This window comes from Chiloscyllium punctatum, chromosome 17 (genome assembly GCF_047496795.1).
Source record: "Chiloscyllium punctatum isolate Juve2018m chromosome 17, sChiPun1.3, whole genome shotgun sequence".
NCBI classification, from domain to species: Eukaryota; Metazoa; Chordata; class Chondrichthyes; order Orectolobiformes; family Hemiscylliidae; genus Chiloscyllium; species Chiloscyllium punctatum.
In genome coordinates, this window is record NC_092755.1 from 52,376,700 (window position 1) to 52,399,917 (window position 23,218).

General features: G+C 41.6%; 2 protein-coding genes across 4 annotated transcripts; one reads left to right on the forward strand and one right to left on the reverse strand.

Moving 5' to 3' along the window:
* Positions 1-338: 338 nt before the first annotated feature.
* mrpl40 (mitochondrial ribosomal protein L40) lies at positions 339-11,949 on the forward strand. Of its 2 annotated transcripts, XM_072587124.1 has the most exons (4): positions 339-488; positions 4,787-4,870; positions 8,975-9,130; positions 11,550-11,949. In XM_072587124.1, the coding sequence occupies exons 1-4, from the start codon at positions 454-456 to the stop codon at positions 11,857-11,859; spliced, it is 585 nt and encodes a 194-aa protein (XP_072443225.1). In that variant the 5' UTR covers positions 339-453; the 3' UTR covers positions 11,860-11,949. The 2 variants fall into 2 exon arrangements, with proteins under 2 accessions (XP_072443225.1, XP_072443226.1); XM_072587125.1 differs by lacking the exon at positions 4,787-4,870 and having other exon boundaries at positions 348-488.
* A 1,746-nt stretch (positions 11,950-13,695) lies between these two features.
* c17h22orf39 (chromosome 17 C22orf39 homolog) lies at positions 13,696-15,895 on the reverse strand. Of its 2 annotated transcripts, none has more exons than XM_072587127.1 (3): positions 15,766-15,895; positions 15,255-15,422; positions 13,696-14,122 (listed from the first exon to the last, which is right to left on the reverse strand). In XM_072587127.1, exons 1-3 carry the CDS (start codon positions 15,787-15,789, stop codon positions 13,997-13,999), a joined length of 318 nt encoding a protein of 105 aa, XP_072443228.1. In that variant the 5' UTR covers positions 15,790-15,895; the 3' UTR covers positions 13,696-13,996. The 2 variants fall into 2 exon arrangements, with proteins under 2 accessions (XP_072443228.1, XP_072443227.1); XM_072587126.1 differs by lacking the exon at positions 15,766-15,895 and adding an exon at positions 15,655-15,699.
* Positions 15,896-23,218: the final 7,323 nt, after the last annotated feature.

The following is a 23,218-nucleotide window of genomic DNA, read 5'->3' on the forward strand; positions in this document are numbered from 1 at the left end:
ACAAATTACTGCAAACATAGGTTGGACTCCAAACGTTAACTCTGTTTTCTCTCCACTGCCAGACCTGCTGAGTTTCTCCAGCATTTCCTGTTTCTATGCCCAGTCATTGGTCAGGGGCTTTGAAATCCAGTGACATAATCGCAATGCCAACGCTTCGCCAAACAAAAAAGCACCGTATGGTTCATAATATAATTGACATAATGATCTTAAGAACAGCAGTTCAATTTTGCAACAACCCCAGCTTTTGCTGAGAATCTTGGGTGGACTCGGAACATTCTGCATGAACGTTGCACTCCAGTCGGACCGTATTTCCGTGACCATGAAACGCTGGTGCTGGTGCGTCGCTGAAAATGACTCGAGTGTGAGTGGAGACGGAGGCTGGCACTGGGGTAGAGAGGGCTGGTGAAAGGTGGAGGGAGTGACCGGAGGAGGTGCTGGCTTCACACGGAGAATATGTCGTGGGGAGTGCGGCCGGCCTTTGGCCTGATGTAAGTATGTACTAGGTTTGGGGTCAGTGAAGTGGCCTCTCTCTAGGAGAATTGTGAGGCCATTTCACCAGCCTTTAGTGTCAAGCCCATGTGTAGGCAAAGGCCCATAAAATAAATGAAATAATTTGCATTTATATAGCGCCCACCACAGTCCTTGGCGTCCCAATTGAAGAGTCACAACTGATGAAGTTTAGGTTGTGCCACATATGGCCCAACTTGATTTCATAAACAGCAAGCAGATAACCAGGAAATAGGACTGTGACTGTTACGAATCTGAAATCAAAGCAGAAAATAATGGAAATATACAACAGGAGAGAAGCAGAGTTAACCTTTCAGATCTGTGGCCTTTCATCAGACAGAGAAAACTGTCATGGAGGCAATGGTGTGTATTAATGTCACTTTTTTTTCATTTGTTCATGGGATGTAGGCTTCTCTGGCTAGGCCATCATTTATTGCCCATCCCAGAGGGTAGATAAGAGTCCACCACATTTCTGTGGACCTGAAGTGACATTTAGGCCAAACCAAGTAAGAATGGCAGTTTCTTTCCATAAAGGACATTAGTGAACCAGACTTATTTTTTCCCTGACAATCCACAATGGTTTCTTGGTCGTTATTAGTCTCTCCATATCAGATGTTACAAAATTTACCATCAACCATGGTAGAGTTTAAACCCAGGTCACTAGAACACTATCTGGGTGTCTGGATTAATAGTCTAGTGATAATGCCACTAAGCCAGCACCTCTCTGTGTCTCCCATCTCGCTGGACCAGTAATCCAGAACTAATTTTCTGGGGACAGGGGTTCAATCCTGTTGTGGTAGATGGTGAAATTTGAAATCAACATAAATCTGACCTTGTGACAAAATAAAAATCGATGATTGTTCAGGAAAAGAAGACTTGCATGTGAGTCCAGACTCTCAGCAATGTGACTGACTCTTAACTGCCTCTGAATTGGCTTTGAGAACCAATTAAGTCAAGGGCAACAAGGAATGGGCAACAAATACAGACCTTGCCAGCATACTACCATACTACAATGAAAGCCAAGATCTTGAGCAAGGGTTGAGTGGATTTGAAAGATCAAACATTCAGGTTGGGTGACCATTTTGTCTGACCCACAGCTTTTGGTGGCCTTTCATTTTAATTCCACTTGCTCTCATTTCTATCCTTGACATACTGCATTGTTCCAGTGAGGCTTATGCATTAGGAAAAGCAACTCATCTTTCAACTGGATACTTTACAGCCTTCAGAACACTAGAGTTCAGTTAGACCATAAGACATAGGAGTGGAAGTAAGGCCATTTGGCCCATCGAGTCCACTCAGCCATTCAATCATGGCTGATGGGCACTTCAACTCCACTTACCCGCATTCTCCCCGTAGCCCTTAATTCCCCGAGACAACAAGAATCTATCAATCTCTGCCTTGAAGACATTTAGCATCCCGGCCTCCACTGCATTCTGCGGCAATGAGTTCCACAGGCCCACCACTCTCTGGCTGAAGAAATGTCTCCGCATTTCTGTTCTGAATTGACCCCCTCTAATTCTAAGGCTGTGTCCACAGGTCCTAGTCTCCTTGCCTAACGGAAACAATTTCCTAGCATCCACCCTCTCCAAGCCATGTATTATCTTGTACGTCTCTATTAAGTCTCCCCTTAATCTTCTAAACTCCAATGAATACAATCCCAGGATCCTCAGCCGTTCATCGTATGTTAGACCTACCATTCCAGGGATCATCCGTGTGAATCTCTGCTGGACACGTTCCAAAGCCAGTATGTCCTTCTTGAGGTGTAGGGACCAAAACTGGACACAGTACTCCAAATGGTGACTAACCAGAGCTTTATAAAGTCTCAGTAGCACAATGGTGCTTTTATATTCCAACCCTCTTGAGATAAGTGACAACATTGCATTCGCTTTCTTAATCACGGACTCAACCTGCATGTTGACCTTTAGAGAATCCTCGACTAGCACTCCCAGATCCCTTTGTACTTTGGCTTGACGAATTTTCTCACCGTTTAGAAAGTAGTCTGTGCTTTTATTCTTTTTGCCAAAATGCAAGACCTCACTTTTGTTCACGTTGAATTCCATCAGCCATTTCCTGGACCACTCTCCCAAACTGTCTAGATCCTTCTGCAGCCTCCCCACTTCCTCAGTACTACCTGCCTGTCCACCTAACTTCGTATCATCTGCAAACTTTGCTAGAATTTCCCCAGTCCCTTCATCCAGATCATTAATATATAATACGAACAGCTGTGGCCCCAAAACTGAACCCTGCGGGACACCGCTCGTCACCGGCTGCCATTCTGAAAAATAACCTTTTATCCCAACTCTCTGCCTTCTGTCAGACAGCCAATCCTCAATCCATCCCAGTAGCTCACCTCAAACACTATGGGCCCTCACCTTGCTCAGCAGCCTCTCGTGTGGCACCTTATCAAAGGTCTTTTGGAAGTCTAGAAAGACCACATCCACTGGGTTTCCCTGGTCTAACCTACTTGCCACCTCTTCAAAGAATACCAACAGGTTTGTCAGGCATGACCTCCCCTTACTAAATCCATGTTGACTTGTTCTAATCAGACTCTGCTCTTCTAAGAATTAAGAAACCTTATCCTTAATGATGGATTCTAGAATTTTACCAACAACAGAGGTTAGGCTAATGGCCTATAATTTTCCATCTTTTGACTTGATCCTTTCTTGAACAATGGGGTTACAACAGTGATCTTCCAATTGTCCGGGACTTTCCGTGACTCCAGTGACTCTTGAAAGATCTCAACCAATGCCTCCGCTATTTCCTCAGCCACCTCTCTCAGAACTCTAGGATGTATCCCATCTGGGCCAGGCGATTTATAAATTTTAAGACTTTTTAGCTTTTCTAGCACTATCTCTTTTGTAATGACAACCATACTCAACTCAGCCCCCTGACTCCCTTTAATTGTTGGGATATTACTCATGTCTTCCACTGTGAAAACTGACGCAAAGTACTTGTTAAGTTCTCCTGCTATTTCCTTATCTCTCATCACTAGGCTTCCAGCATCAGTTTGAAGTAGCCCAATGTCTACTTTTGTCTGTCGTTTGTTTCTTATGTATTGAAAGAAACTTTTACTATCATTTCTAATATTACTGGCTAGCCTACCTTCATATTTGATCCTCAATTATTTCAGATCATAACCTCTTGTGTCATCCGTGCCATCTTTTTGCATTAGTTTCAGCCCAGCTGTCTCAATTTGTCATGGAAAAGGCAAAGTTCTTTCACTAGTACACTGGATGGTCAGCTTGAATTCTTGCCTCATGCTTCTGAAATAGCATTTGAATTGGAAACCCATGAATGAGGTAGCAAGGGAGCTACAATGAGCCAATGCTGACATATAGGTAGATAGGATAGTGAAGAAGGCATTTGGTATGCTTTACTTTATAGGTCAGAGTATTGAGTACAGGAGTTGGGAGCTGTACAGGACATTGGTTAGGTCACTGTTGGAATATTGCGTGCAATCCTGGTCTCCTTCCTATTGGAAAGATGTTGTGAAACTTGAAAAAGTTCAGAAAAGTTTTACAAGGATGTTGCCTGGGTTGGAGGATTTGAGCTTTAGGGAGAGTAATGAGAGGAAGCTTCAGGATTGAGACTTTTCATTGTTGGATGGATAGAACGGTGAGACTTCCTATGAACTAGGTAAGTGGAATATTCTAAAGGAGAACAGAATTATTAAATTTGTTGGAGATGAGGGGGAGGCAAGTTTATAAAAAGTGGAACAAAAGAGATGGACTTAGAACAAAGCATGAGAACTGAGCCTTCAAACAACTAAAATAAGAGGGAAGGTTAAGGCACAGATTGAGCTGGACAAGTGATGCAGAGGAGGATATATAATTGTTGGCAAAGGATAAAGTTTGAATCTTAGCTCCAGATCAACCAGGAGACTGCAAAGTACTGCAAGAAAGAGATGAAACTGGAACTGGGATGCTGGACTTTTGCCTAGGCCTGAATAATCTTTGCTGGTGTTAGAGAAATCTTCTACCTTATTGAGACAAGTAATCTAACAACACATTGATGAATGTGGATTTGACATTGTTGGCAGAGAATGGGCACAGCCCAATGTCATCTGTGTTTGTATGTTGACAGAACTATGTTGTTGAGATACAATTGCTTAAAGCAGTCATATTTTTTCCCCTGGGTTCCTCTGGGCCAGTTTTTCATTTTCTCCTTTCATATTGTCTCAGTTAGTTACAGCTGTTAGGAGGTATTGATTTGTTGAAGCAACAATCAAATGTGTAGATCTCATCTGAAACCTAGAACAATATCTTTCCTTCTCTTCCAGTCCTCGTGCAGTATGGAATGCTTCTGTTCGAGATAATCACTGGCAGATATCCCTCTTGGGACTCAGAGCATCCTTACCAATGAGGTACAGTAAATCTTAAGACAAGCTGCGATCTTCCTGTATGTGTTGATTTGGAAAATGCAATTGGTGCTGAATATTGTGCAGTCATCAGAGAACATCCCATTTTCTTGCCTTTATAATGGAGGGGCAATCATTGATAAAGCAGCTTCTTTACATTAATTTGTGGGATGTGGTTTTTGCTGGCTGGCCAGCATTTTTTTGCCAGTCCCTAAAGATGGTTGGGGCTAGGACACTAGACCTTGAGGAAGGTATGGGCCCTGTGATGCAGTATAGTGTTCCTGCCTCTGATCCAGAAGGCCTGGGTTCAAATCCCACCTGCTCCAGAGGTATGTAGCAGCATGTCTGAACATGTTGATTAGAAACTATCTAGAGCCTGAGGAACTCTTGTAGTGATGTCCTGGGACTGAGATGACTGACCTCCAGAAAGATAATCATCTTCCTTTGGACTGAGTGTGACTCTACAGAGTGATGCTTTCCAAGATTCCCATTTGAGAACGGTTTTGCTACTGTTCCTTGGTACCACATTGGGTCATAGAGATATACAGTGCGGAAACAGACCCTTCAGTCCAACTCGTCCATGCCGACCAGATATCCTAAATTAATCTAGTCTCATTTGCCAGCACTTGGCCCATATCCCACTAAACCCTTCCTATTCATATAAATGTCCAGATGCCTATGTTCTAATTGTACCAATCTCCACTACTTCCTCTGGCAGCTCATTCCATACATGCACCATCCTTTGTGTGGAAAAAGCTGCCCCATAAGTCCCTTTTAAATCTTCCCCTCTCACCCTAAACCTGTGCCCTGTAGTTCTGGACTCCCCCACCCCACGGAAAAGATTATGCCTCTCATGATTTTATAAATCTCAATAAAGTCACCCCTCTGGTTCTGACGCTCCAGGGAAAAACATACTGCTTTGATAGACACTTTCAACTTACCTCTAGAGTTTAAATCTTCTGACCACATTTGGACTTGGGCTGTAATGAGGTCTGGAGCTCAGTGATCCTGGTAGAACCGAAATTGAATGTCAGGGAGCAGATCACTGCTGAGCAAGTGAACTTGATTGCACCGCCAAAGATCCCTTCCATCACTTTGATGATGATTGAGTGTAAACTGATAGGGCAGTAGTTGGCCAGGTTGTTTCATCCTGCTTATTAGGTGAAAGGAGGACTGCAGATGTTCGAGATTAGCGTCAAGATTAGCGTGGTCCTGGAAAAGCACAGCAGGTCAGGCAGCATCCGAGGAGCAGGAAAATCGTCCACTTTCTGATGAAGGACTTCCTGCCGAAACGTCGATTTTTCCTGCTCCTCGAATGCTGCCTGGCCTGCTGTGCTTTTCCAGCACCACACTAATCTTGACTCTAATCCTGCTTATTGCCAACATGGAAAAGCTAGACAATTTTCCACTGTGTAGGGTCAGAGTTGGTGTCATATCTGTACTGGAACAGCATGACTAGAGTCACATTTAAGTCTGAAGCATGTGTCTTCAGTACCAATGCTGAAATGCAGCCAGGCCCCATAGCCTTTGACAGTATTCAGTACCTTCAATAATTTCACGATATTGCATGGAATTAACTGAAATACCTGTGATGCTGATGACCTCTAGAGGAGGCTGAGATGAATCATCCACTTGGCACTTCTGACTGAAGATTGTTGCAAATACTGGGGCCTTGTCTTTTGGCCTGATGTGCTAGGCTCCCCATCATTGAGCATGGGAATATTTGTGACTCTACTCCTCCTCCAATGAGTTATTTTAATTGTCCACCACCATTTACAGCTGGATGTGGCAGCACTGCAGAGCTTAGATCTGAACTCATTGTTGTGGTATCACTACTCATAGAGTCAGTCTTTGTCTGTTGTTTGTTGATTTCTGCTGTTTTAGCATAGAATAGTCCTGAGTTCACCAGGTTATTTCCTCATTTTTAGACATGTTTGATCACATTCCTGACATACCCTGATGCATTCTTCGGTAAACTAGAGTTGATCCCAGGTTTATAAGCAATTGTATTGTTGGGGGTGGGGAATGCCAGGTCATGAGGCTCCAAAATGTGATTCAACAAAATTATCCTGCTGCTAAAGGCCTCAATCACCTCCTGATTCCCAGTTTGAAGTTGTGAAATCTGTTCAAAATATATACCATTTAGCCCAAAGGTAGTGTCACACCATGATGGAGGGTATCCTCAATATGAAGACTCCACAATGACTACACTGTGGTCACACCACTGCATCTGCAACAGTTAAATTGGTGCGAATGAGGACACGTGGATTTTTCCCTTTTATCGATTCCCACAGTACCTGCCACACACACAGTCTAGCAACTGTGTCCTTTAGGACTCAGCCAACCTGATTAGTGATGGTGCTACTGAGGCTGTCTTTCTCACAGACATTGAAGTCCCCCACCCGGAGCGCTTTCTGTGAGTTTGCTACCCTCCGTGCTTCGTTCAGTTAGTGCTCATGCAGTAGGTGGTAATTAGGAGGTTCCTTTGTCCATGTTTGTCATGATGTTATGAGACTTTTGGGGTCTGGAATTAATGTTGAGGGCTCCCAGGACAACTCCCTCCTGAGTGTATACTACTGTGACATCAAACTCTGGTCTGTCCTGTTGGTGGAACATGAGTGGATTGTCTGGGATGTTGTAAGATGAGATTCTGTGCATATCACTATGTCAGACTGTTACATGGCCAATCTGTGGGTCAGCTTACCCAATTTTGTCACAAGCCATTGGATGTTAGCAAGGAGGACTTTGCAGGGTCAATAGGACTCGACTTGTCATTGTTGTTTCTGGTGTCCAGGTTAATGCTGTGTCATCCAACTGCGTTCATTCCTTTTCTTGGAGTCTGTAGCAATTTGATACAATTGGTGACTTGCCACATTGTTTCAGAAGGCTGTTGTGAGTCAGCCACTTGCTGTGGGTCTGGAGTGAAATATAAACAAACCAGGTAAGGACAGCAGAACATACTTCCTTGAAGGACATTAGTGAACCGGATGGGTTTTTATGACAAACAAGAGTGGTTCCATGATCACCATTAGACCGCTTCTTAATTCAGATTTATCAATTTAACTTCTTCATTAGTAGTGATTACTACTACTGCCTTTCCCTGTGAAATGCCCTGGGACACTTTATTACATTAAAGGTAACTCTTGAATAAATACCTGAATAATAAACACCTAAATAATAGGCAGAAACATTCAGTGAAGAAGAATCTATGTATGAGTTTCTGTTTGTCAAGTTTGAAATCATTAAAGCTGCCTGAATCATTACCTTCAGTAGTTAGTGTTTGAATGGATAAATTAGTACAAAAAAAGTATAGTTTGCACATTAGATTCTAAAGAATAACTGAAGTAGGACAGCACAGTGGCTAGCCCTGCTGCCTCACAGCGCCAAGGACCCACATTCGATTCCAGCCTCAGGCAAATTCTCCGTGTCTGTGAGGGTTTCCTCCCAGGTGTTCCAGTTTCCTCCCACAGTCCAGAGATGTGCAGGTTGTGTGAACTGACCATGCTAAATTCCGCACAATGTTCAGGGACGTGTAGGATAGGTACATTAGTCAGGGGTAAATACAGACAAATAGGCTAGGGGAATGAGTTTGGGGTGGGTTACTCTTCGGAGGGTTGGTGTGGACTTGTTGGGTCAAATGGGCTGTTTCCACACTGAAGGGATTCTATTTTATTCTGTGAAATGATTAATATTGCGCTGTAATAAAGCAAAATTCTGAGGTTGCTGGAAATCTAAAATGATGCACGTCAACTTATTTAAGGGTTCTAACCTGGCCCATTTTGAGAGAGAAAGATAATGACTATGCATCTTTGGAAATGCGATGCAAAATATAAACCAGCCTGCTGTCAATCACTTTGCAGCAATTTCATTCATTTGCAGAGGTCAGAAAGCAAAACATACAGGTTAGCTGAATAAAACCAATGCATTTGGCTTGGGAACAGAAGGGGCATTATAAAAACAAAATATTGAAAAGGCATGAAAATTATATCTCCACTTTGAATCTCATCCTGAAATCATTGCATCAAAGGGTGTTGTGCCAAGGACTGACACCTGTGTGAGGAAGGTGTAGCCAATGTTAATGCCTCAATGTTGCAAGCAATTGTTTTGCAGAGCTGAACCCAAGAAAAAGAAGAAAATAGATCCCAAAAGAGAACAGGCAGCGAGAGACCGCCTGCGAAAAAGACTAAAGAAGTTGGAACGTGTTCCCCCAGAGCTGATCCCAATTGAAGATTTTAACACTCCTGCGAAGTTACTTGATGAATCAAGGTTTGTGTTATGCGACAGAAATCTAAAAGATTATATAGTTCCAAAAGGCAAAATGACCTTCTCTGAATATACTGGTTTGGTCAGGAAATTAGGCTCCTTTGTGGTTGTTTTGTTTTCTCATAATAATTTTAAACTCATAACATAAATAGAAGTTCAACTTCTAAACATTTAAAATGGCATACATGCCAATGCTTAGGACAAAGTTAGCCTGTAGGAAAGGCCACTTTTTTAAAAAAAAAATTCCCTCCTAAGATTTGGGTATTGCCAATCCCTAATTGTCATCAAAGGTGATAGTGAACCACCTTGTTGAACTGTTAAAATTTTCAGAGCTTACAAGTGTACATTTAAGCATCTATTTATTCCACACATTGGGCTTCACAATGCAAGTGGTAGAAGAGGCTTTTTCATTACTAAGTACCTGACACACAGAAAAACCAATCACCGTGCTAATGAATATCCTGCAAAATCCAAATACATACCTGACATTTATACCTCATACAATTTCACTTTTTATCCATAATTATATATGGAGAAGTCTTGTTGCGACACAGCACATGTTTTGTGAATAATCCCAACATTTGGTTAAATTCTTTTAGTGTTGGGAACCAACTGTTGAAAGGCTGGTTAGAGTTTTTGTTCTTTTAGTGAGTTGTAAATACTCATTGTGAACAATTGTGTTTCAGTGTTGGATTTGTTTTGTTGTGTGGCTGAAAGAGTTAATTCTCAGACCTGGACCGCTTTTTCTTAGCAGAGGGATTGAATTCAAGAGTCGTGAGGTGATGTTGCAGCTGTACAGGACTTTGGTTAGGCCACATTTGGAGTACTGTGTGCAGTTCTGGTCGCCTCACTTTAGGAAAGATGTGGAAGCTTTGGAGAGGGTGCAGAGAAGATTTACCAGGATGTTGCCTGGAATGGAGAGTAGGTCGTACGAGGATAGGTTGAGAGTTCTCGGCTTTTTCTCGTTGGAACGGCGAAGGATGAGGGGTGACTTGATCGAGGTTTATAAGATGATCAGAGGAATAGATAGAGTAGACAGTCAGAAACTTTTTCCCCGGGTACAACAGAGTGTTACAAGGGGACATAAATTTAAGGTGAAGGGTGGAAGGTATAGGGGAGATGTCAGGGGTGGGTTCTTTACCCAGAGAGTGGTGGGGGCATGGAATGCGCTGCCCGAGGGAGTGGTAGAGTCAGATTCATTGGCGACCTTTAAGCGGCATTTGGATAGGTACATGGATGGGTGCTTAATCTAGGATAGAAGTTCGGCACAACATCGTGGGCCGAAGGGCCTGTTCTGTGCTGTATTGTTCTATGTTCTATGTTCTTGTAAGAGTGGTCTCGTACCATCAGCATTGTTCATCTTCCTCCAGCTGAATGAATCCACATCTGAACTAAGGAGTGAGGAATAATGGGTCCAAGGTGTAGATGAAAGAGGGAAAATCAAGTGAGGATATTGTATTTAGATGAGATGGGTTTAGGCAGTAAGTGCAGGTGAAGACAGAAAAGTGAATTCAGAGATCAGGTGGCTATGAAGTTTGGCACAAGTAACTGATAAGTTGGTCCAGACCCTCAATTTATAACTAAATAGGACTTTTGTACATCTCAACTCCCAGCTTTGAGCTCAGTGGGACACCAGTAGAGCTGCATTCTATTCAGATGCTGCCCTTCAGATAATCCATTCAACTGAAACTCTGTCTGCTCCCAATGCGCAACTTGAAGAAAATAATTTGAAGTTCTGCATCACTCAGTCCATTCATTAAGTGGAAATGCAGGGTCCATTGTAACCAAGTAACAATGATCATAAGGTACACAAGATTCCAGTCAGCTGAATGATCAATATGTTTTTAGTACTATTTTTAAGGAAGGCATAACCACTCATTTGTTTTTCAATTAATAGAAATAGAATTCTCGCTGAGATATTGACCAGTATTTACCTTCAATTAACATTATTGAAGCAGATTATTTGGTTATCATCACATTGTTGTTTGTGGAAGTTGACTGTTGCATTCATACACTAGAACAGTGACTGCCTTTCAGAAGTATTTCATGAGTTGTAAATTATTTTGAGACATCCTGAAGTTTGTGAAAAATACTTTATAAATACAAAGCTTGATTGATTTTCTGAGTGAATTCTGGTGTCTTTCCTTAATCAACAGTAGACTGGCAGGTCATTTATCACACTGTTTGTGGAACCTTGCTGTGCACTAAATGTTCACTATTTTGGTCCTAATAGTCTTTTCACTTCCAAATAATCAAATATCTGTAGTAGTGTACTTTAAATGGTATTTCTGAGAAATAACATTTGTGAATGCTTATGTTGAAATTGCATTGGTTCAGCTCAACGCAATGTGAATATTATGTTTTTAAAAGTTAAGCACGTATAGAGCCCAAATAAAGTTTTGTTGTGTTGTGATGCCTATAGAGTCCGCGATCCTCCTAAGCTGAAAATGGAAGAGAGTGAGAGGCGAGCACTTCTGATGAAAGAGTGGTCACGTTATAAGCAAAAAGAACACGATAGAGAAGCTGAAATGATCCAGTCCATGATTAAGGCACAGCAACAGGCCCTGCAGGAACTGCGGCTTGAATCAGAACAGTTGTACCAGGCTGCCATTAAACAGGACCAAGGACTCTTTCCATTGGAGTTGCAAGGATGCAGTTTTACTCCTCCCATTGCTGACTACCAAGCACCTGATGGAAAATACAGAGATATCACTAAAGTGTACACACAATGACATGTATTAAATACTTACTTGTGGTTTGGCATTTCAAACTGATTTTTTTTCTAAATAAAGGGAATATTGACATGTAAATGTCAAACAACACTTAGTATTAATTTTTAACACATTTTACAAGTTTCTAGGAAGAATGCTAGGTTTTATAAGGTTAAGTTTGTAATTTCTTTTGTGATAGTTACAAGGCAGCAGAAATACCTCCGTGCAATAGCAAGGACAACTATGTAACAATGTGCAGGTTATAAATTGTGGTTCTAGCCTTATCAGTATAGTCAAGTGACTTTAGTAGTGAATAAAAAAATTGAAGTCCTTCAGAGTAAAATTAATTTTACAAATTTCACTTGTAGAAATGTGGTGTTTTTCAGTGCCTGCATTGTGTTGCTACTCGTCACTTCATGCAAATTTTCTGGTATACCCAGAGTGTTTTTTCCTTTTCTGAAGTCATCAGGATGTAAGAATGGTATTACAGATGGGACATCATTAACTGAAAAGCAGTAGTCTCTATGTTATGCTGTTAAAGTCATACTGGAAAATAAAATGACTTTGAGGTAGGACCATGAGAGACAGAATCTTCTGCAGATTAAAATATTAAAGTGTCATTTTGTTTTACATATGATTGTGCAAGTGTGACTTAAGGTATATTAGGGTTAGATGTGGACATATTGTTTGAATAGCTTTGGGAAAAGAATTAGTAATATTAAGGGATGATATTAGCCAATATATTTATCCTTGTCAGAATTTTATTCAAGTTTTCATGTCAGAGCATTAAAAACAATTGAGATAATATTTAGACTACCAGCAGTTGTTCCATAAAGTTATGATGAATATTCCTTTATTTAGCAGATATATTTTATTTATATACAATTAAATCCAGGAAAGCAGTGATGTAATGTTAATGGAGTAAATATCCAGACCGCAGCCTAATGTTCTAGGGCCATAAGTTTCATTCCTATCATGCAAGATGGTTAAATTGGAATTCAATAAAATCTAGAACACAAAAAACATGGCAGCCATGTAACTACTGTCAATTGTCATTAAAACAAATCTGTCAGGTTCACTAATAACCTTTTAGGGAAGTAAATCTGCCACCCATCCCCCTAGTCAGGGTTGACTTGTGATTGCAGATCCACAACAAATTGAACTATTCTTTGGACAATAACTAATGGCCTAACCAGTGACTTCTTTGTTCTGGGAATAAACAAAGAAATATTGTTCTTATCAGAATGATTACAATAGGAATGTATGTTTATGATAAATTGTTGCCTCACAACTATGACAGTTTGCAATTTGTGCATGAGCTTAAAAGCTTTTTCTGGTTTCGTGCTCCCTGTTGAATCAATAACAGAGCCTGGTCTTGGTTCAGCCCACGCCCAAAACAGTTTTTCCAAGTGAAATCTGCACTGGTGACCTTTTTGGCATTGGTTCCCTTCCTAGCTCCCGACCCAAATTGTGTAAGAAATTAAGACCCAATCTCCATTTCAAGTCAGCTGAAAATGTATTGCTGAAAAAGCGCAGCAGGTCAGGCAGCATCCAAGGAGCAGGAGAATCGACATTTCGAGCATGAGCCCTTCTCACTCTCAGAAAAAAACCGCAACATTAACCGCCTCAACCTGTCCATCCCTCTCACCCTCGGAGGTGGGGGGGGGGAACGTATGCCCGAAATGTTGATTCTCCTGCTCCTTGGATGCTGCCTGACCTGCTGCGCTTTTCCAGCAACACATTTTCAGCTCTAATCTCCAGCATCTGCAGTCCTCACTTTCTCCTCCATTTCAAGTAAATCTTGGATACCTCTCGGAGCATCTCACAGACCTAACAAACATTCACAAGAACCTGAAGTTAAATGAAATTAATATGCTGGCAGTTTATTTATTGAAAACACCTTTGCTGCAGCATAACAGGATGTGACAGTCAGATGGTTACATAACATTCTGATTACCATCCCCAGATAGTTCCTATAAAGTGAATCCAGGTTAAATAGTAGTCTCAAGACTGCTTCCAACTGGATTCCCTTAAAACCAGTGTTATATAGATCACTGCAGAGTGAAGCGGACATGCTCACAAAGGTTCTACTGCACCACCTGTTGACTATCTGGCAATTTGTGATCCTAGATGTGATCCAAGATATGATCAACTCCAACTATTCCTCTTCTTTGTCACTTAGGGGCAGCTGCCATTCAGCTGGTGGATCTTTCCTCATTGCCCAGATTGGAAAGTGTATCTTTTGTTCTTCTAACCTCTTCTTCTCACTCTCACGTAAAGCTGTCTGTAAATTTAAAACAAATTTGCAGTTAGATCCACATTAGTAACATCAGACTTAAAAACTAAAACTGGTGTAGAAAAAGTTTGTAACGTTACCCAAGATCATCTATTTCCACTTCTACAACAGCTTATCTGTTTCTGAAACCCATATTTATGCTTTTACGTCTAGTGTTTTCAATGCACTTCAGAGATTATATCCCACATACAATTTTCTGTAAAAATGCTGCTGCCTGTGCTAAACTCATTGCAAGTTTAATTTGCTTTATCACCCATTCCCAGTGAAACGTTTTAACTTTAAAATTCTCATCCCGGTTTACAAATCCTCCCAGAGACCTCTTCTCCCTTTCTGGTCTCCTCCACCTTCACAAGGTTCATATCTATGCTCCTCTAATTCAGAATATTGTCCATTTCCAATTTTAATAAGGCCATCACATTGTATTTAACATACGGTCCTCATTTAAGACACTCCTTAAAAACCTGCCTCTTTAAATAAGCTTTTGGTCATGGCATAACATTATATGGCTTTAGTTATTTTACAATGCTTCTGTGAAACATCTTGGTACATTTTATATAATGAGGATGTTGGAAATCTAAAATTTAAAAAACAGGAGAAACTCAGCACATCTGGCTGCATCTGTGGAGAGACAGAGTTAACATGTGAGTCCAGTATGACTTTGTTGAATGTTTTATTGATCTATAGACTTTAAATAATTACTGTGCAACTTATATTTTGGGTAACTGGAACTATCTTTCCAGAGTTTGTACCAAGATTCACAATACCTACTGGGACCTCCAGCTAGAGATTGTGTCAATTGTGATGCCCATCTCATAAACACCTACATATCCTAACAATGTGCATTTAAACATAAAGGGACAAAATTGGCAAAAGATATGAGGCCTCCCAGAGAAACACTCATTGATAGAGTTTATGCATTTAAAAATATAACTTCAATTGGATAGCTGCAGCTGCTTGGACATTTGCATCAAGCAGAACTCTGCCTTCAGAAGAGGATAGAAATGTCACAGAATAAGCAGCAAAATAGGGATTCAGGTAAGTCTAATAAACTGCATGGTTCTGAAATTCAGGTTAAATCCAAATATATTGAACATGTAATATTTGTACATAAAAGTCGCACCTTAGCTTCAGTAGACTTAAAGTGTTCCCATTCAATGCAACTGTTGTAATCTTTCTTCCACTGTTTACACAAGGGGAACTTTCCGTACGTGTAATAGTGATGGAAGAGATTTCTCAGACTCCGGCAGTGTTTCCACTCACTCCGATAATCATCGCACGCCCGAGGAGGCTGTAATGACATGATAGGCAGTTAGAAGTCAGGATAGTTTAACGAACTACCTTATCTCCGTAAACTAATTAGTAAAGGGTTATTGTCAACTTCAATGTCTATATTTTAAACTCTCCGCAGTAAAACATAGCAAAGCCGTGTTTGTGGTAGTACTGTCTGAATGAGCGCAGTCCTGACTTCAGAGAGCACTGAGCATCTAGACATGTCGAATGGAGAAACCAGATCATTTAACCTTTGCACTTGATGTCCATCTACTTTCCATTATAATACAATGTAAAGCTATGGTGAAATATCCTCCCTGGAACCTTATCCCAGTTTGGCCCCGGTCAAGGCCCTCACTCACTCTCCAGAACTCCCCGTCCGCCATCCTTCCGCTTTGACTGACAGCGTCCACGTTCTTAGTAATTTGACCAATAAACGGTCAGGGGTGGAACCACGACACCAGCCCCGGAAGGAAGATTCACCAATCAGCGTTAGCTTAACCATCATGTATTAATATTCACAAGACAGCCAACCATTCAACCTATGGACGGGACGGCGCTTTCTCGATTGTGACGTCACCCGCTCCAGACAGTCCTGTCCAATCAAGTCAAGAACAATTTACTGCAGATGTTAGAACCTGTACTGGAAACAATAAATGCTTCAGATCACAGCGGGTCAGGCAGCATCCATAGAGAGAGAGAGCAAGCTAACATTCCGAGTCTAGATGATTCTTCATGAGATGCTGTTAGTTCAAAGTTTGTGAAAAGATTTGTAGCTCGGGTGCTCGTTGTTGTGGATTAGTGGTGCTGGAAGAGCACAGCAGTTCAGGCAGCATCCAACGAGCAGCGAAATCGACGTTTCGGGCAAAAGCCCTTCATCAGGAATAAAGGCAGTGAGCCTGAAGCGTGGAGAGATAAGGTAGAGGAGGGTGGGGAGAGAGTAGCATAGAGTACAATGGGTGAGTGGGGGAGGAGCTCTTTGTTGTGGTTCTGTTCGCTGAGCTAGGAATTTGTGTTGCAGACGTTTCCTCCCCTGCCTATCCTTAGTAGCCACACAAGGGGATGACAAGCAACATGAGTTCGACTGGGACAACACCACGATTATAGGAGAAAGTGAGGACTGCAGATGCTGGAGATCAGAGCTGAAAAATGTATTGCTGGAAAAGCGCAGCAGGTCAGGCAGCATCCAAGGAGCAGGAGGATTGACGTTTTGGGCATAAGCCCTTCTTCAGGAAACCGATTATAGGACAAGCCAAACAGAGAACAGCCAGGGAATTCCTAGAGGTATGGCGCTCATCCACAGATTCTACACACATCAACCTGGACCCAATATACCGGCCACTGCAGCGGACAGCTGGAACTGACAACCGGAAGCAGCAGAGACAAACCACTATAAATGAGGAAACATCACAGAAGCGCTTCACAGGAGGCTCCCAAGCACTGAAGATGTCACCTAGACAGGGGACGAAACATCTGCAACACAAATTCCCAGCTCGGCGAACAGAACCACGACATGCTGTTAGTTCCAGTATTTGTTGTTTTCAATCCATTCAAGTCGATGAGGGGCATGTTGGAAAATGGAATTAGGCATTGAACATAGTTAAACAGGTTTAGTTGGAAGCAGAAGCTTTCAGAGCACCATTCAAAAGGTGGTTGTGGAGAAGATCATGCTCACAGAATTTATTGCCAAACGGGTCCAGTGCCATGGAAATGTGATACAATAAACAATCTTAGATTAAAACTTTCATCTTTTATAATGGGATATGCTGGTTTCTGTTCTTTGATATGTAAATTCTAGAATATCTTTTAAATTACATTCTCAAGATTGCTCAGCTTTTTAAACAACAGGTGTGAAGTCTGTCTGTGTCCTAATGTTATGTCAGACTGACAAACCCTCCGTAGATTTTAAAGAGTTTTACATGGATTCATGCAGCAAAATAAAATGTAATTCTGCAAAAACAATTCACCCCATAAGCTTATATGTGCATGCATGTAGGAGTGATAGATTGAGTGTGCGTGTCAGCTTAGTTACGTGTGTGTGTGTGTGTGTGTGTGTGTGTGTGGGATGGGGTATGTGTCTGTCACTGAGTGCGGGGGGTGTATGTGTCTCCAAATGAGATAGAGCTTGTGTATGAGGGAGGGTCGGCGTCGGTGTGTGAGTATGTAGGACCGTGTGTGTGCGTGTGAGAAAGAGTGTATTGTGCAGTGGGGTCACCTTTAGTGCGATATGAACCCAAGGTTCCAGTTGAGGCCATTCCCATTCATACCGAACTTTGCGATCAGCTTCTGCTCAGCCACTTTGCGTTACTGCTTGTTCTGAAGTCTGCCTTGGAGGATGGTCACCAGAAGATCCGAGGCCGAATGTCCCTGACCGCTGATGTGTTCCCTGACTGGGAGGGAACACCCCTGGCCTGGTGATTGTTGTGCGGTGTCCATTCAACTGCTGTCATAGCATCTGCTTGGTCTCACCAATGTACCATGCCTCAGGGCTTCCTTGCCTGCAACATACGAAATGGACCACTTTGGCCGAATACTCAATGAATACTTGCTGCATACATGGTGGGATGTGTCCCCATGTGTAATGGTGTTACCTGTGTTGATACTCTGTACAACCCTGCCACAGCAGCTGCTGCAAATGTTGTTGTCCTGAAGGCTGGGCAGTTTGCTATGAATCATGATCCATTTAGGGTTTGGTAGTTGTTTAAAGGCGAGAAGAGGAGACGCAGGAAAGGTCTTGGCGAGGTGCTAGTCCTCATCGATAATGTGTTGCAGGCTGTGAAGAACATGGTATAGTTGTTCAGCTCCCGGGAGTACTGGACGATGAAGGATACCCTATCAGTTGCAGCCTGTGTCTGTATTCTGAGGATGTCATTATGGCTTCTCACTTTGGCACGCTGGAACTGGCAGTCGATGAGTTGAGCATCGTACCCTGTTCTTATGGAGGGCATCCTTGAGCACTTTTAAGTGTCCGTCGTTTTCCTCCTCATCTGAACAGATCCTGTGCATGCAGAGGGCTTGTCCAAAGGGGATGGCTGTTTTAATATGTTTCAGGTGGAAGCCAGAGACGTGCAGCATCGTGAGGTTATCCTGGGGTTTGTGGTACAGTGAGGTGCTGAGGTGACCATCCTTGATGGAGATGCATGTCCAAGAATGAGACAGATACTAAAGAGTAGTCCATGGTCAGTCTGATGATGGAATTAAACTAATTGATATCACTGTGTAGTTGTTTCAATAACTCCTTGCCATGGGTTCAGAGGAAGAAGATGTCATCAATATATCTGATGTATAGTGTTAGTTGGAGGTCGTGTACAGAAAAGAAGTCTTGTTCGAACTTGTACATGATGATGTTGGCTTATTGGGGTGCAAGTTTGGTCCCCATGACTATTCCTTGTGTCTGGATGAAGAACTGGTTGTCAAAGGATGAAGCAGATGAGTTGTAGGATGGTGCTCGGGGATTGAGTACTGACACTGTTGCTGTGATGCTATCATCATGGGGGATGCTGGTGTAGAGTGCTGAAAAATCCATTGTGACAAATAATGTTCCCAGTTTAACTGGTCTGTGAGTGCTGAGTTTCTGTAAGAAATCTGTAGGTGTAGTGACAGAAGCCAGCGGTCCCCTGTAGCATGAGTATCGAGATGCCTTTGACATAACCAGAGAGGTTCTCACATTGCCTGATACGATGGGACGTCCTGGTGTATTGCCTTTGTGTATCTTTGGAAGGCAGTAGAAGTCGTCCATGTGAGAAATATGTGGAATGAGGGCACATAGGGAACTCTGAAGGACTGGATCCAAAGTCCTAATCAATGTTTTTAGTTGACCAGTGTGCTCTTTGGTCGGATCGGCCGGTAGTTGCCTGTAGTGTTCCTAGTTGTTCAGTTGTCGGTACACTTTCTTGCAGTAATCTGTTCTATTCTGAATGATGATGGATCCTCCTTTATCTGCTGATTTGATGACAATATTGCGATTGGTTTTGAGAGCATAGATGGCGTTGCATTGTGATCATGTGATGTTTTGCTCTGCCTTGTAGGTGCGGCTGATGAATCTGGCATTCACATATTTCCCGGCAGTTTCAGCATACATGTCAAGCCCAGGGCAGCGGCTTTCCGGTAGGGTCCAAGTTGACCCCTTCTTTGGTTGCTCCTCTGTGGATCCCTGTGATGACTGTTCTGTTTTGTCGGTGGTGTCATTGGGATCACTGCTGGCATCCAGGAGGCAACATACCATCCGGGAGTCTTGCTCGCACCCACAGAATCTACTGTCTCTTCCTCTCACCATTGAATCTCCTATTAATATCACTCTCCTATTCTTCCTCCTTGCCTTCTGAGCCACAGAGCCAGGCTCAGTGACAGAGGCCTGCCCATTGAGGCTTTGTTAGTTATTGGTTTCCATCTCCAACAGTATACAAAATGGTAAACTTATTGAGGGGAACAGAGGGTCCCTGCACTGTCTGCCTTTTCCTTTTCCCTCTCCTAACGGTCACCCAGCTACCTTTATCCTGTGACGTAGGTGTGACTATCTCCCTATAACTCCTCTCTATCACCACCTCAGCCTCCCAAATGATCTGAAGTTCATTCAGCTCCAGCTCCCTAATGCTGTCTGTGAGGAGCTGGAGTTGGGTGTGCTTCTTGCAGGTGAAGTCAGCAGGGACTCCAATGGTGACCCTTACCTCCCACATCCTGCAAGAGGAGCATGCAACTGCCCTAGCCGCTATCCCCTTTGCTTTAAATTGCTAAGAGATTGAATAAATGAAAACAAAGCCTTATCTTACGAACCCATCACACGTTTTTTGGTTAGAGGAGGTCAGGTGGGAGACACCACACATGTAGTGGAGTAGAATGTTGTGGTCAACTATTTCTAATACTGCAGATAGTTGTAGAAGAGGAGGTATACTTTAGATTTGTCATAGTTGCACCGAATAGCATTTCAGTCTCTGGTGAGTCAACTTGGTAATGTGGTAGGGGTAGAAATTTGATTGCAAGTTAGCCAGCTGAGGTGTAACCAGTTTTTATAAAGATTCAACATAATTGCAGTCACTTTGTACCAAGCTGAGGATAATTTGTCAACCCTTACTTTTCTAAGAGCTAAAGACTGCCACCCCTTTTAGCAACCTCTTCTTTTAATCCAATTTTGTTCGATCTATTTTACCTACTTTATTTTTGGTGGCATAGAATACAAAAATAGGGAGGTTTCGCTGAAACTGTATGAATGCTAGCTTGACATGAGCTGGGATGTTATGTACTAATTGGATGTCACACTTTAGGAAGGATGTAAAAGCATTGGCAAGAGTGTGGAAGAGATTTACAAGAATGGTCTGGGGATGAGAAACTTAAAATCTGAAGATAGATTGATGAAGTTAGGACTGTTTTCCTTGGACAGGAGAAAGCTAAAAGAAGATATGATTGAAGTTTGTATAATAAATAGTAAAGGTCTATATAGTAACTGTTTTCAGTTGTAAATGAGCAAAATAAAGATGGCAAAGATGGAAATGATTTCCTGAAACTGGAAGAACTAAACATGATGAAAGAAACTTCTTCACAAAGTGAGTAGTTCAATCTGGAAAGCACTACCTGGTAATATGGAAGCAGGTTCAACTGACACATTCAAGAGGTTTATTTAAATGTGTGGTTACAGGGAAAAGACTGAAGAATGGCACAGTCATGATAGTCACTCAGAGAGTTGGTGCAAGCACAAAGAGAGTAAGCTTATTTAAGAGTACAGATATTTGACACCAAAGTTGGAGCAGGAATGTAGGAGTAGTTACTGAAGAATTGATGTTTGTGAGTGCAGAAAACTGAAGGTGAAGAAACGAAGGAGGAATAATGACAAGAGAAGTAAAGAACAAACCTGGAGATAAGGACAAATAGGAATAATGATCTCAACTCTGGAGTAACAGCCAAAATGTGCTAATTAAAACACATGTAGAATACTGAATTTGGTCAAGGTCAGAAGTCATATGACACCAGGATATAGTCAAACAAGTTTATTTGAAATGACAAGCTTTTGGAGTCCTACCCCTTGGTCAGGTGAAGTGTATTTGGTTGCTATTGGTTATGTTAGCACAAGCTATGCTTTGAAGGTGTGGAAAATAGACTGGAGACATCACCTGGAAGAAAATAAAACTAGATGTAAAGTCAGAGATTTGGTAAAGTTGACATAGGTTGATTGAAAATCATGATAAACTGATGACTGATGTTGAGTCAGATGAGGGAACTATGAGCTACAGAATATTGGGGTGCATATTTCCAAAGATTAAATGCATTGTCTGGCTATTTTATAATAACAGGAGGCCATTCAGCCTCTTTAAGCTTGCTCCATTATTCAATAAGAGCATCATTAATCTGACTTTAGCTGAAATTCTAATTTCCTGCCTTCCCTCGGTGATGCTAGATTTCCTATTAGATCAAAAATCTGTCTACTTCTGTTTTACAAATACTCAATGACCCAGATCCCACTACTCACTGAACATAAGACTTTCAAGGCTAACAATCCTTTGAAAGAACAAATTTATCCTTATTGAATATTTCCCTCTCTCAATTTACAGCAAAATAATCCGCCCACCTATTTGTGTGACAAAAGTGGATAACCTCACATTTATCCACATCACACTATATCTGCCATGCATTTGCCCACTCACTCAGCCTGTCCAGATTACACTGTAACATTGCTGCATCCTGGTAACAGTTCACCCTTCCACCCAGATTTGTATCTTAAATTTTAAGATATTACATTCAGTTCCTTCATCTAAATCATTAAACAAATAGTGAATTTCATGGAACTTTGTCAAAAACCTTTGGAAAGTCCAAATAAACCACATTTACCAGCTCCCCAGATCAACTCTATGAGTTAAATCCTCAAAGAATTCTAGAAGATTTGTCAAGCATATTTCCCTTTCGTAAATCCATGCTGATTGTGTTTAATTCTACCACTGTTTTCTAAGTGCTCTAAAATCCTTTCCAATGAACTCTACCTTAATCTTTTCCACTACCCAATGTCAGACTCACTGGTTAACAACTCAATTTTCTCTCTGCCTCCCTTTTTAAAATAGTAGGGTTACATTAGCTACCCTCCAGTCTGTAGGAACTGTTCTACAGTCTGAAGAGTCCTGAATGATAACCAGCAATGCATCCACTATTTCTAGAACCATTTCCGTAAGTACTCTAGGATGTCAATTATCAAACCCTGGGAAGTTATTGGCCTTCAACTTCATCAATTGCCCCATCATTATTTCTCTACTGATAGAGGTTTGCTTTGGTTCCTCCATATCCCTGCACTCTCCATCATTTCTGGTATGTTATTCATGTCCTCCTTTGTGAAGACAGAAGCGAAGTATGCATTTAGCCCATCAGCCATTTTACTGTTTGTCGCTGTAAATTCCCCCGTTTCTCACAGTAAAGGATCTACATTAGTTGTAACCAGTTCTTTTCTCTTTATATACTAAAGAAAAAAAGACACCAAACAGTTTAATATATTTGTAAATATATATATTTAAGCATATCAGTTCAGTTTGAATTGCTGAGCTGAAATCAGTTTGACACACAGATGTGCAAATTACTTTTCATCAACAGTTTATACATATCTCAACTCCAGCAGTATCTGAAGCAAATTCTTATTTTAATCTGAAATGGGGTTTACATTCTGATTAAGATAATCTCCATTTACATAGAATTATACTACCCAATGCAATGGCAGAAATTCCTATTGTCCACTTCCAGTTTATATTCTGTGAAAGAAAATCAATAGAATTAGAAAATGAATATTAATAACTGAACAACAACAATAATGAGTTCAGAGGATACAATGATCCCATTCGCAAA